The following is a 14627-nucleotide window of genomic DNA, read 5'->3' on the forward strand; positions in this document are numbered from 1 at the left end:
GCTGCGGTAACTTGACACTCCCCCAGCACACAGCTCCCTTTTCAGGGGGGCTTAGCAGCTGGCTTATCCCACCGTGTGGGCCACTTGGAAACGCTTGGAAAACCACCCGTCCCCAAAAACTGGGGAAACTCCAAGTTTCTGCTCCTGGTGCTTTCAGAGGAGATGTTGTATTTCTGTTTGAGACAACTGTCTGTCCTTGCATTGCTTCCCTGACACTCCCTCAAGTGACCTGTCGGGGTCTCAGTACTTGGCTCTGCAGGGGGAGATTCGCCAGGACCCGCAGCGGACAATCCGGGAGCTCCCAGGTCTCCCTGCTTGAGGATCTGCTGTGTGTGAGCACCCTTTAGCAGCAGGTTGTTGCCTGTCATGGCTTCCTCGGGCAGGAGGTGATGCCCAATGGAGAGAGTGTGAGAGCACAGCTGGCGTGAGGCCGGGTGTCATGGGGGTCACCGTGAGCGAGGCTCAGCCTGGCGCGGGGGGTAGAGGGCTGGTGGTTTCTACTCCCAGATGCTCTAAGCCCTCTGCTTATCTATTCCAGTGAGGCCCAGGAGGGCAGCCCGGGGCAAGCAGGGCTCCATGTACTCCTCGAGGCAGGGAAGGCACCAGAGGAAGAAGCAGGCACTGAACCCAGCTCGGGGACCCCGGCAGCGCACGGCACCTGTCAACGGCGCAGACATCGATGAGCTGGTAAGAGCCAAATTGCTCCCCAGAGGCCGCTCACTTCATGAGTTACAAACCAAACAGGTGGCACGCTTCCTCCCTCCCCTTCCCAGAGAAATACCCTGAATCCTAGTGGAAGCCCGGGCTGGGCTGGGGCGGGTTAACAAAGGAGGCATATCCTTAAGGGCCCGGTGCAAACGGAGCACAGATATGCCAGGCATCCCTCCCCAGCCGCTTTCACACATTGTCCCCTTGAGTAGCAGGCAGCCTGCAGCTTGTTAAAGGGTTTTAAATAGTATCCATATGTCTCTGTGGAGAGGTGGGGGACTGAGGGGTCCTGGATGGCCAGGGAATGCCAGCAATGCTGGACCCTTGCTCCCCAGCCTTGGCCGTCTTCTGACAGTTGTTGTCCGTATGGTCACTCCCCAACCTCCAGGACATAATTTGGCTGGTTTAGGTTTCACTTGACATTTAAAGAATAAAACCATACGCTCCTGCACAGAGCAGTCTGTGCGTGCTGGGTGGGGGGAGCTGCAGTGTCTGTCCCTGGGGAGGGACACACCACGGGGGATACGTGAGGATACGCCAGCCCCACGGCCACGTCACAGCCCCCTGCAGATCTGCCATCTGTCCTCTGGCCAGCACTGGTGCTGGTGTGTCCTGTCACTCTCCTTCCTCGTGGTCTATGGGCTCACTGCTGCTCATGCTGGGTGTGGGGTGGCTTGTGGGCTGTGTCAGACTGGAGGGCAACCAAGCCAGCAAGCCCAGCATGGGCTGCCACAGGGATATTTCAGTGGAGAAAATCTTTCTGGAACAGCTCTGACAGCATACTGGCTTGGGGTAGAGGACTCTGCTAGGACTTGCCATTTGTCCTGGAAAGAGGCCGGAGCTGGGTCAGGATACTGAGTGCTCTGTGTTGTGGAGCCTTCCCATCATCCTGCATCCCCTCAGCGGCAACATTCCATGAGCTGTGCCCTTAGAGCTGAGGGGATGTCCCTGTGCTGGGGGTGATCTGTGGCAGGTCCCCGGGCTGACCTTGTGCTGAGCCTGTGCAGAGACAGCAGCGCTCTGGGCACCAGCTGCTCCCTGGGATTTGAAATGGCACAGTCAGCTCTGCCGTGGCAGAACGGCAGCACAAGTGCTTCTCCCTCTGCCTCGGGTGCTGCCTTGGAGAAAGGAGGGACAGGGAATTCACACTCTCCATTTGCTGGCATTTATTTTTTGGCTGCTTGTTGAGACCATGTTGTTCTTGAACTTACCTTGAAAAAGCCTCCTGTCCCTGGAGGAAAGCCAGGCTGCTTGTGAGCTGTTCCCCATAAGCTCATGGATGGGACTCCCATCCTGGAACTCAAACTGCATAACCATGGAATGGCCTGGATTGTAAGGCACCTTAAAGCTCAGCTTGTTCCAACCCCTTGCTGTGGGCAAGGACACCTTCCACTATCCCAGGTTGCTCCAACCTGGCCTAGGACACTCGCAGGGATGGGGCAGCCACAGCTTCTCTGGGCAACCTGTGCCAGGGCCTCACCACCCTCACAGGAAAGAAATGTCCTTCCTGTGCTAAGAACCGGCTCCTTTGGCCTCAGAGCTGTTTGCTGAACTCCAAAGCCTGTAGTGGTTCCCTCCTTTTACAGCATCCTTTGTGTGGGCAGGTCCTTCAGACGAAGAGGACGGCGCGTCGCCAGAGCCTCGAGCTGCAGAAGTGTGAGGAAATCCTGGGCAAGCTGATCAAGTACCGCTTCAGCTGGCCCTTCAGGTGAGGGCAGGTGGCCTCCTCCTCCTCCCCCACAGGCAGGACTGGCCACAGGCAGTGTGGGGGTGTGGGCTGGTCATGCCACAGTCCTGCCAGATCCACTTGGGAGACTTGGGATTCCAAAAGCAAGTTATGGCTGGGAAGGAGCTGCTCCAGAAGAAACCACCATGTTCTTAGTCTTTGGCTGGACTGAAGACATGGGGCCCTTCTGAGGTGGTGGAGCAGAGGGTGCTGGGCAGGGGGCCGAAGTTGGCAGGGTGGGTGCTCTCCACAGCCCCCAGGATTTTTGGAGCGCTGAGGGAGTTTATGGACCTGCCCTGTGGCTGGACCAGCTCCTGGGACTCCTGTCCTTCCCATCACTGTGCCATGGGGCTATTATGTCTGTGGGGCTGTTGAGGTGCTGCTTGGGCTTGTTGCAGCACTGTGGGGGTGCAGGTGGAGGAATGGGAGGATCCCTTTCCTCTGCAGCCCGGCACTGCATGGCCGGAGCTGGCATTCCCCTCCTATCCCTGTGGCCCTTCCTTCGGCAGGGAGCCAGTGACCACGGAGGAAGCTGAAGACTACTTTGAGGTCATCAGCAACCCCATGGACTTCCAGACTATGCAGAGCAAGTGCTCCTGTGGCAACTACCGCTCCGTGCAGGAGTTCCTGTCTGACATGAAGCAGGTGTTCTCCAACGCCGAGCGCTACAACCAGAACGGGAGTCACGTACTGTCCTGCCTGGAGAAGACAGAGCAGTGTTTGATTGACATGGTGCACAAACACCTACCAGGCCACACGTATGTGCGCAGGAAACGCAAGCAGCTCTCTGCCAGGGGCCAGGGACTGGAGGAGCAGGAAGGGGACAGTGAGTCAGAGCCCCTCGAACATTCCCGGGGGCGGAAAAGGAAGAAATGAGGGATGGGGAGACTTAAGGGGAGAGCCAGAGCTGGAGCAGGCCTTCTGGTGCTGCTGGGCAGCAGGATGGGTTATCTGGAGGGAGCTGGGAAGCAGCAGGCACTTCTCTATTAATCCAGCCTTCCCTTTGGCCCGTCCTAGTTTTAATTTTTCTGCAATTTCCTCAAGTATTTGGTCATCCATTGAGCAGAGATGACTTACTGCTTCCTGCAAAATCCACACGAGTCTGTCCTGCCAGGAGGGGAAGGTGGGGAGGGCAAGGGGAGGGCCCGGCCAAGCCTGGCTGGGCAGGGGAGCACCAAACCTACTCCAGCTCGGGCGCCGTCGGCTTCCTGGGAATGAGCCGCTTCCTCCCCTCCACCAGCAACCGGAGCACAGTGGGACTGTGTGCTGCCAGTGCTGGGAGCCCAGCAGGGAGGGATCATGTTGCTCCACGGAAGGACTGGGTGCCATCAGGCCAATGGGCTGCTCGGGCTTGTATGTATATATTTATATGGTGTTAATGCCGAGCCCCGGTGCCGGGGCTGCGTGGGGCGAGCGAGCACTTACGTGTCCGGCCAGCCGGCTTTCACCAGCATCCCAACTGCTCCGAGGTGCTCCTGCTTCCCCCTCGCCTCGGGGAGCAATCCCTGGAGGTCTCACTCCGAGGAGGGCTCTGAGCTCAGCTGTACATACCAGGAGGAGTCTCCCTGCTCACCTGGAGCCGCCCACGGTCACGCAGCCCTTTGGATGCCCCAAGTGCCAGCAGCAAACTGGAGGGTGGGGGTGTCTGCACAGCCCGGAGGGAGCTCCGGGGCCAGGGGAGCAGCAGAAACATGTGCTGTGTAACTTTTTAAATTAATTTTCTAGTTGAAAGTGGCTTGTTTCTAGCTGTGATCTTGTACAAAGAACACCTGTAAGATACCCTTGTCTTGCTTTGGCACATGTACAGTTTATATAAAATCGTGTTTGCTTTATATTTTCCCCCTCTTTAAAACTCATTTTCCTACCAGTAGCAGGAGTTACAGCAGGGGAATTGTTGGGGAGGGGAGTCCCAGTCCCTCTCAGCCACGCTCTCACCATGTTTTATAGTAACACCCTCCCTTGTGCTCCCCTGGTCAGCCCAATCCTGTGCCACGGCCCAGCACTGGCTCCTGTCACCCCAGATGCTGACTTTTCCCTAAGGAACCTTTTCTCATCCCCTCTCCATCATGACAGGTTTGGATCATACAATCAGGGCTTGAACTTTTTATCCCAGAAGTGTTCGATTTGGAACAAATGGGCCACAGGGCTGCTCAGTGCTGGTTTTGTCACAGAAAAGCAAAAGCAGCTGTTGCAGCTCCTGGGATTTGAGAAGAAAAGAACCATCGATTACAAACTGCAGCCTAGAATTGCAGCCTAGTTTTGTGAACATTTTAGGGTTGGGGGTTTTTTTTGTTTGTTTGTTGTTTTTTTTTTTAACAGGTATTTGTTTCAGTTCTGGGCTGTCAATGGCTGCAGATGAGGCAGGTTTCCAGCCCCTTCCCTCTCCCCAGCCTCACTCCCTGCCCCACGGAATAGCACTGACGTTTGTATCTCGCACGTCCCTTCAGAGGCTGTTTTGTCCTGTTTCCTAGAGAACATTTCCTGCAGGTCCTACACGGTGGGACCTTTGGAACTGTACTTTTTTTAAAAAAATCAGTGTCATTTGGGGGGAGGGGGTTTCTGCCAAGGGCTGTACTTGTAATAAATTGGAAACTTAAGAATAAACATTATGTACTTGTGTTTGTAAACGTGGCACGTGCGAGTCCTTTGCGGGTCCTGGTGTTGGTGTGGGACTCTCTGGGATGTCTCACCTCTGCCTTCCTAGAGCCTCCATCACACATTTCTGGAGGGAGAATGGAGCTGTGGAGCAAGGGAAGAGCGGGTCAGCTTCCAGCACTGCTGGTGTGGCCTTGTGTGTTGTCCTCTTCCCCAGGGACAGGGCTATGCTCTGCCTGCCTCTGGACAGGGGAACAGTCCTTGTGGTGGCCACCCCCATGGGTCCCTTGTCCCCCTGCAGGCTGCCAGTGTGACACTTGTCCTGCTGCTCCATGCAGGGTGGCACTGGGTACTCCTGGAGGGAGCCATGGGGCGCTGGGGTGTCTCTGCTCTTTGGCCCCAGCATGGCCTGGCTGCCTCCAACACCTCTTCCCTTGTGTTGGGGTGTTTGTTTTGCAACCACAGCCATGCTGGCACCAAGGACCGTTCCTGCTGTGTCCCAGGGCAGCATGGCTGGGGTGGTGATGGCCCAGGGCTGCTGACAGCCCACAGCTGTGACACAAAGGGTTTGGCCAAGGCTTTGCCTGTTTCTGCCAGTGCCACACTGCCCAGGAGAGGGATGGGTTCATGGGTGTCCTCATCCTCCTTGCTCAGGATCCAACCTGGCAGTGCTGCAGCCAGGCCCAGCGCTGCTGGGAAGGGAAGTCCCGATGGGTTTGAGGGCTTGAAGGCTTTTGGCAATGGACAGATGCTGTTTTTCCTGGAGAAGCCTCATCCCCTGTCCACAGGAGCTGGTTTGGCTTTGCTGGCCGTGCAACAGGACCTGGGTGAATCCGAGTGTGACTCCAGCTGGGACGTTTCCAGGCCTCAACGCGGAGATCTCTCACCAGCATCTGCTCCGAGACCTTTTGGAGACTTGCTTTTTATAGCAGCCCCTCCATGGCATCGGTGTCCTGTGTGGGGCTATAAATAGCTGTCCCCACACCTGGCAGGGCAGCAGGGGCTGGGGGACAGTCCCTGGCCCCGCTACAGCCCTGTCCCAGGGGCTGCCTGTGACAAACCCCTGTGATTGCTGGAGTTCCCACAGGGCCTCGGGAAGAGGAGGCCTGAGCTTGGCCCCCTCGGCTTCCTCATGATTTAATTCTTAATTAATAGTCTGGGTAATGGGGTTTTTAGCATATTCCCAGAGCACAGCAGCTTTCCTTCTGCTACTCAAACCTGGAGGGAGTGTCTGTCCATGTGAGGGGGGATAACTCCCATGGCTCAGAGAGTGCTGAAGCACGAGGTTCCACTTCATGCAGAGCTGGACCAGGACTGGGGGTACCCCAAGCCCATTCCCATCCAGTGGCAGTGCCAACTCAGCCTCTGTAGCCATCCCATCCCATCCCCACTCTCCACAACCATCCTACGCCAGCCTTTGCAGCCAGCCCATCCCAGCTTCTGCAGCCAGCCCAGCCCAGCCCAGCCCAAGCCGGGGGCTGCCCTGCAGATCCAGGGCAGTGCTGAGCCCCACCTGCCCCCTGCAGAGGGGCTTCACTCCAGCCGGGCTGGGCGTTTGGTGCCCTTTGGGGCTGCCCCGAGGATGGTGGAGAGGAGATGCAGGGATGAGCTTGGGGTGGGGCAGAGGGAGGGAGGCTGAGCCTCCCCAGCACGGGGTTGAAAGTGGCTGTGACAAGGAGCCAGCGGTGTCCCCGGGACAGAGCCCTTCCCTGGAGCAGGCTCTGTGGAGCTGTATCCTGCCCGTGCCCAGCTTTCGGGGCTGGCAGGCTCTGGTGGAGCCAGCGGGACTGCCGGGGCCGATAGCGGGTGGCGGTGGGCGCCGGCGGCCCCACTGGTGCCCGATAGCGGGGGCCCCTCGGGCCGGGTTATCTGGGCAAACGCTCCAGAGGCAGCGGCTCCTTGGCAGGCGCCGGGTGCTCAAGGGCAGCCTGTCCCCAGGGGTGCCGCCGGGCGGGCACCAGCGCCGGGCCGTGTGCCTGGCGTGTGAGCCAAAGGTGCACCGAGCTGGCTCCAGCCTCAGCAGCCAGGGGGGACAGTGGCACATGGACTGAACCCCCGACACGGGACCGTGGCCCTGTGCCCCCTCCCTGGGCAGCCCCCACCCAGCCCGTGCCCTGGCTGGACTTTGGAGCCTGTCCCGCAGCCAATATTGACTCTCCTGCCCCAGGTCATGGCCCTTCTCTCTGCCCAAACAAACCCTCCGTGGCACTCGGGGGAGCCCCAGAGGCTGCAGCCCCTCCAGTCCCTGCCCTGGCACCACCATCACTCAGGGAAGGGGCTGGGTGCCCACCAGCACAGCCAGGGGTACCCAAAACAGGTGTGACAAGACAGATGTCTCCCCCACTACACCACAGGGGCACTGGGGGCTCCTTCACACCTCGGCCTCCGGGGGAGGCAAAGGCTTTGCTCAGCTCAGCTCAGCTTCTCCCACCATCCTGGCACCCTGGGAGTGGTGGGGGCAGATTAAAGGCACTTGTTTGCCACATCAATCCTGGCGTCGTGGCAGCTCAAAGCCCTGGGTGAGGGGGCCCAAACCCAGCCCCTGCCCCCGCTCTGGCTCCAGGGTGGTTCTTGCCCCTCTCCTCCAGCTGCAGCCTGGCAGTCTGAGCCCCAGGGGCATCACTGGGGCAGGGGGTGAGGGCTGTTGGGGTGGGCAACGGGCACCAGTGTGAGCGCTGAAAAAAGGAGGGTCCCTCCAAGGCTTGTTGCTCCCTTGGCAAGGGACGGGGGTCGCACAGACCCTCCCTGGGGCCCAGCGCTGCCCAGCCTGCATGCTGGCTGATTAACAGCTAATTAGATGATGGACAAGTCTGAGCATCACCAGAGCCGCCTGTGTCCCCACTACAGCCCCTGGTGCCACAGGTGCCCCAGTGCCCGAGCCCCTGCCCACAGCCCCCTGCCCACCACAGGTCAGAGCCCACCTTCCCCCTCCAGGCACTGGGAACCCCCAGCACATCCCCGGGGCCAGCCAAGCAAAACAGCCCCATCAAACCCCTGCAGAGACGAGCTGACCCCCACACCAGCAGCCCGGGGTGTCTCGGGGCAAGGCGGGCAGTTCCCCACCCCGAAGGCTCCACAGAGCCACTCTGCTGCCCGCCCCGTGCCCCGCCAGCCCCAGCTCCCCCCCGCCAGCCCCGGCAGCACCAGCTGAGGCTTGAATTTCCCTCTGGACAATGGGGAAGGCGAGCTGGGATTGTAACCAGAGCGGAGGATAAATAAAGCTGCCCAGAAGTTTCCATTACCCGCACCTCGGGCTTCTGCGGGGGACATCAAAGCTGAGCCCTCTCTGCCCCAAGGTCCCGTGCCCCCAGCCCATCACCCTGGCCCCTGGCCTGGCCCCTCGCAGCCCCTCAGCCTGGCACAGAGGCCCCGGCAGCCGATGGCACCGACACAAATCACCTTCAGAGCGCGGAGTGGAAAAGATGATTCGTTAAGTGTGACAGCACAGGAAAACCCTCCTCCTCCTCGCCGGGAGGCAGAACCGGCCCCAGGGAAGCCACGGGGGGAGCTGGATGGAGGGACCCCCAGTACCACACTCCTGCCAGAGCCAGTGGCACCCCGGCATGGCCCAGCACGGCTTGGCCTGGCACGAGAGCCCTGCCGAGCTCAGAGGGTCCCGGGGGGCAGCTCTCGACCCCCTCAAATCCCTGCAAACAGCACCAGGCTCGGTTCAAATAACACATCCAGGGTTTATTGTTTTTTCCATTCCTCGCAGCTAATGATTAAAAAAAAAAAAAAATCTAAAATAAATTACAGAATTAAATAAACACGGATGGATTATTCCTCTCCCTGCCCCGTCCCCGCCGCCCCCCCCCCAAAGAAAGCGTTAGAAGAGTCACTGGATTTGGCAACAGCAACAACAACAAAACAACCTCTAGGAAAAAGCAGCTACTTGTCAGTGAGTGGTGCTGGGGGGTCCCGCGGCCTCGCCCACCCCCCCAAACCGTGTCCCCCCCGCCGCCGCGCAGCCCCTGCCCTCGCCCCTTACCCGTGAGGCCGCTTCCCCCGGCGCTGGTGGGGGGGGGGGCAGCCCCCCCCTCTCTAGACGTGCGTCGGGTTGTCCAGGTACGGGTCCGTCTTGGTCATGTGCAGCATGACCGTGGGGGCCTTGTAGTGGCAGTGCCCCCCGCCGCAGCTGACCCCGCTGCAGGGCTTGCCCCGCGTCCTCACGCCCAGCCGCCTGTTGCACAGGCTCTGCCAGGTCTGCAGCGTTTTGGAGCTCCACACCCACACCCCGCTGGTGATGCCCACCACCAGCGACATGAAAATCTTTAGCATGAACACGGCCACGGTGGGCACCGAGGCCTCGAGGGAGCAGTTGGCGGCGCGGCGGCCGGGCAGGCGCAGGCAGCCGCGCTCCAGCGCCCGCAGCGTCCAGTAATCCACGTTCAGCCGCTCGTAGAAGTAGCAGACGATGACGCAGGTGGCCGGGACGGTGTAGAGGATGGAGAAGACCCCGATCTTCACCATCAGCTTCTCCAGCTTCTCCGTGTTGGTGCCGCCCGTCTTCATGATCTTGCGGATGTGGAAGAGGGCGACGAAGCCAGTGAGGATGAAGGAGGTGCCGATGACCAGGTAGCAGGAGAGGGGGATGAGGACGAAGCCGGTCAGGGCGCTGACGTCCATGCTCCCCACGTAGCACAGCCCCGTGAGCTCGTCCCCCGCCACCTTCCGCATGGTGAGGATGACGATGGTCTTCATGGCCGGGATGCCCCAGGCGGCCATGTGGAAGTAGCTGCTGTGGGCCTCGATGGCCTCGTGTCCCCACTTCTTACCGGCGGCCAGGAACCAGGTGAGGGTGAGGATGACCCACCACAGCGAGCTGGCCATGCCGAAGTAGTAGAGGATGAGGAAGACGATGGTGCAGCCTGTGCTCTCCAGCCCCTCCTGGATGATGTAGAGCTCGCCGTTCTCCCGGTCGCAGGCGATGTTCTCAGCCCCTGCCACGGAGCGGATGATGAAGGCCACGGAGTACACGTTGTAGCACATGGAGAGGAAGATGATGGGCCTCTCGGGGTACTGGAAGCGGTGGGGGTCGAGCAGGAAGGTGAGGACGGTGAAGGCGGTGGAGACGAAGCAGAGGGTGGACCAGACGGCCATCCAGATGAAGGCAAAGTCCTTGTCCTCCCGGGACCAGTACACGTCCACCCCGGGGGAGCACCTGGGCGCGCACGAGAGGCTCTTCTCCACGTACTGGAACTTCTCGGGGTTGTCGCAGGCCCCCAGCCCGTTGGGACCCCGGCCCTCGGCGGCGGTGCCCGGCGGCCACGGCCGGGGGGCCACGGGCAGCATCCCCTGCCCCTTGTGCGGCTCGGCGGCCGAGGCGTTCTCGGGGGCCTCCATGCACAGGGCGTTGGGGTCGTTCTTGGTGGGCAGCCTGCTGCAGTCGAGCGACTCGGGCCAGCCGAAGTTGAACTGCTCCATGATGGGGACGCACTTGTGGCGGGCCTGCTCGCACATGGGGCGGCAGGCGGGGATGCTGGCGCTCACCTGGTCGGTGCACATGGGCGCGTAGAGGGAGCAGAGGAAGAAGCGCAGGTGGACGTGGCAGCCGTACTCCACCAGCGGGGCGAACTCGTGCAGCTTCAGGGCGGCCTCGCGCTGGCTCTCGTGCCCCAGCAGGTTGGGCATGCGGGTCAGGTTGTACCCGATCCCGCGGCACATCGGGATGTCCACGGGCTGGCACCGCGCCGCGCGCCCCCGCGGGCCCTCCAGCCCCGCCAGCTCCAAGCCGCGACCCCCCACCCCGAAATGCCACAGCACCCACAGGGCCACCCGCAGCCGCGCCGCCGCCATCGCCCGCCCGCCCGCACCGGCCCCGCGGCTGCTACAGCTCCGCCATCGCCCGGCCACGCCGCCCCCGCCGCCACGGGGCCGATCGCTGCGGTGCTGGAGGCGCCGCACCGGGGCAGCCCCCGGCCCCGGCCCCGGCCCGCGCCATGCGGCGGCGGCCCCGCCGAGCGCCCCGCGCCGCCCCGCGCCCGCCGACACCGGCAGCGCCCGCCGAGCGCCCCCGCCCCGCCCCGCCCCGCCGGGCGGGTCCGGGGGACGGGCGGGACGGGGAGGGGCGGGGGGCGGGACCCGCGGGGAAACCGCTCCGCCGGGACCCCGGGGTGGGGACGGGGACACACACCGGGACACACACGGGGACACGTGTGCGCACACACGGACACATGTACACACACAGGGACACACGTACACACACAGGGACACATGTACACACACAGGGACACATGTACACACACAGGGACACATGTACACACACAGGGACACATGTACACACACAGGGACACATGTACACACACAGGGACACATGTACTCACACGGACACGTGCACACACACGGACACGTACTCACACGGACACATGTACACAGACAGGGACACGTACTCACACGGACACATGTACTCACACGGACACGTGCACACACACAGACACATGTACACACACACACGGACACATGTGCACACACACGGACACATGTACACACAGGGACACGTACTCAGACAGACATATGCACACACACAGGCACATGTACACACACACGGACACGGACACACAGGGACACGTACTCAGACGAACACATGTGCACACACAGGGACATGTGCACATACGCAGACACATGTACACACAAGGACACGTATGCACACATGGACACGTGCGCACACACAGACACGTGCACACACAGGGACATGTCCACACACACAGACACAGGTACTCACACGTGGACATGTGTACACACATGCACATAGTAACACACGCACATGTGTACAAGCACACATATGTACATGTGCACGTGTGCACACTGACACACACATGCAGCGATGTGCCACGTGCACACACACACACATACACACATGTACACACTAACATGCACATGCCCCTGTGTACACACACGTACATACACACCAATACACACATGAACACACTAATGTGCACATGCACACCGACATGTTCGTATGTACAGCTGCACACACACACACTGATATGCACGTGTCCATATGCACACAGACAGTAACACATGTGCCACACTAACACACACATACACATATTAACATGCACATGCACACACACAGGCACAGACTAACACACGTGAGCAGGAGTAACACGTACACACACACATATACCTACACACATGTACACACTAACATGCCCATGTGTACACACATGTACATACACACCAATGCACACGTGCACACACACAGGCACAGACCAGCACATACATGTACACACACACACATGCACACATTGATGTGCACACACACACACACACAGCCAGGCCACACACTCCCTGAGACCCCGCACACCCTCAGGGTGAGCTGTGTGCCCCGGGACATGTGCTCTCACACACACACCCCTCCCTGTGCACAGGAACACGCGTGGCCTCACCGGNGGGACATGTGCTCTCACACACACACCCCTCCCTGTGCACAGGAACACGCGTGGCCTCACCGGTGCCCAGACCCGCCAGGTGCTGCCCCAGGGACCCCCCCCCCGTACCTGCAGGGTGTGGGTGAGCAGCTGAGCACACCTGGGCACAGGTGACCATGGGGTGCACACCCCAGGGCTGGCCGGCCCCGGGGGAGGGGACCCCGTCCCCACAGGGTGACACCGCTGAGCCTGGGGACAGAAACCGCCCCTGCAGTCCTGCCGCTGAGAACGGGGGAACTCACAGCACGTGGCACACAGAGCAGTGTCTGTGCCCCGGTGCCCCCAGGGCTGGGGACGTGGTGGGATGGGGGGCCATGGGAGGTGGGTCAGCCCCAGCCCCCACAGCACAGACCGAGAGAGCCTTGTCCCTTGGTGTCACCCAGGGTGGGCACAGGGCAGTGGGCAGCAATGCCACTGCAAGGCCAGGGCTCTTCCTGGCCAGTGACACAAATCAGTGCGGCCGAGCTGGGGCTGCCAGCTCCGAAAATCTGCTGTCCCACTCACCGGGTGACACATCCAATGCCAAGGCATGGGGAGGTGGAGGTGTAAAAAAACACTCTGGGGGTGGCAGCACCCCTGGGGACAGGCTGTGCTGCCCAGCCACTGTCACAAGGGGCCACCAGCAGCCTCCCACTCCCGGGAGCCGCTGATCCCAGGCGGCCCCTGCTTACTCTGTGACATTCCCAGAACCCATTTGGGAGCAGCTCGTCCACTCCAGGGCCGGTTCCAGCAGTGTTCCCGGGGTGTCCTGCAGGACACCCGGCACCCAGTGCCTGGCTGGCGCCTGGGGGTCCGGGCATCCCGCCATTCCCAGGCATTCCCACAGCCCTGCGATTTCTTTAGTAACAACATAACAACCTGTCAGCACGGCCCCTAATCGCTGACACCCGTCGTACAGGATCCAAACATCCCGGTCTGGAGCTATAGGGAAATTCCATTGGAGCTGCTTATCGGCAGAGTAATGGAGGGGGAGATAAGGAGTCGCCCTGGAATTTCCCTCTAGCACGGGGCGTCTGAAACACCCGGCTCCAGGGCCCTGGGAAAAGGGTTATTGGGGGATATTTGGGGTTATTTGGGGTGCTGGGTGGGCTTTGTCATCTTGGCCACCAGCTCTGGGGTCCCAGAAATCATTGTCTCGTGTACCCGGTGACACGGAGCAGCTTCAGGGACCTCACAGGTGGGTTAAGAAATGCACTAAGAAATGGCTGGTTTGGGACATTCTGTGCTGTGGTGCAGCTCTGGGGACAGATTGTCACCCATGGCTGAGCTGGCAACAAAGAGATGGGGATGGAGGTGGCACCTGCGGGATGCTGGGACCTTTCCCTTGGACTCTCACCCCACCCACCCCCAGCCCCAGGGTGTGTGTCCTGAGTAGGGTGAGGGACCCAAGGACGTCACTGCCACCACTCCAGGGCACCCCAAAGCCCAGCTCCAGACACTGAGGCTTCCCTTTAGGGAGCTATTTGCCAAGAAAAGCTGGGAAGCATCACCTGGAAGACCCAAAACATCTCTGACCCAGCCCTGGTTGCCCCACGAGGGTCCCAGGCAGGGGCTGGATGAGACCCCGGGGTCCCAGCCCCACCTTCCTGGCTCAACCCCAATGAGTGCCCTCCTGCCTCCCAGCTTGGACTGTGAAGGGTTAATGGAGGGGGGGTGTGCACAAACAAATGTCTTTTAATTTAATTTTGCTTTAATATGTAAAACTGTTGCTCTTGGCTCCTGTTACTGCAGCCCGGCCAAGAGCAACACGGGGATTTTCGGAGTCAAGGGGCTCCTTGTCGAGGAGCGGCCGCCCCTCACCTCTGCCCTACACCTTGGGGTGCTCCTCCCTCACCCCACACCCTCCTCAGGTGCTCTGTGAGGTGCCCAAGCCCTGCCCGAGCCTCAAGGATCTGCAGTGGGGACAGCAAAGGATCCTTCCCGGAGCTTTATCCCACTCCAGTGGTGGACAGGGGAGCACTGAGGGGGTGCCACCAACACCCCGAGCCTTGCCCTTCCATTGCTCCACTGCCTGAGCTCGATGGAGAGCGACCTGTCCCCCCTGCCCGCACCCCTGGGGTGCGCGGGGGCGGCGGGGGGGGGAACGGGACAGGGCAGGGGTGGGGACATCCCGGCCACGCACAGAAGCCGAGATCTCCAGCAGGTCTGGGAGCCCCGCAGTGAAAACA

The 14627-nt window shown here is 60.8% G+C and overlaps 2 protein-coding genes across 2 annotated transcripts in view; one reads left to right on the plus strand and one right to left on the minus strand.

Annotated features, from left to right (window-relative positions):
• BAZ1B (bromodomain adjacent to zinc finger domain 1B) overlaps positions 1 to 5061 on the plus strand; it is a 42867-nt gene extending 37806 nt beyond the window's left edge. Inside the window, exons 17-19 of the mRNA XM_017824069.1 lie at positions 539 to 687; positions 2313 to 2416; positions 2944 to 5061. Of these exons, the coding sequence (XP_017679558.1) occupies positions 539 to 687; positions 2313 to 2416; positions 2944 to 3310 (620 nt within the window). The 3' untranslated portion in view covers positions 3311 to 5061. The remainder of the gene's footprint in view (positions 1 to 538; positions 688 to 2312; positions 2417 to 2943) is intronic.
• A 3633-nt stretch (positions 5062 to 8694) lies between these two features.
• FZD9 (frizzled class receptor 9) lies at positions 8695 to 10825 on the minus strand. Its single transcript, XM_017824100.1, has one exon. The coding sequence runs from the start codon at positions 10823 to 10825 to the stop codon at positions 9071 to 9073; it is 1755 nt and encodes a 584-aa protein (XP_017679589.1). The 3' UTR covers positions 8695 to 9070.
• Positions 10826 to 14627: the final 3802 nt, after the last annotated feature.

Source organism: Lepidothrix coronata, unplaced genomic scaffold (genome assembly GCF_001604755.1).
Source record: "Lepidothrix coronata isolate B3197 unplaced genomic scaffold, Lepidothrix_coronata-1.0 Scaffold108, whole genome shotgun sequence".
Taxonomy (NCBI): Eukaryota; Metazoa; Chordata; class Aves; order Passeriformes; family Pipridae; genus Lepidothrix; species Lepidothrix coronata.

Bases quoted from the DNA above. Each gene is read 5' to 3' on its own strand.
- FZD9 (XM_017824100.1), bottom strand. From the start codon at position 10,825: ATGGCGGCGGCGCGGCTGCGGGTGGCCCTGTGGGTGCTGTGGCATTTC.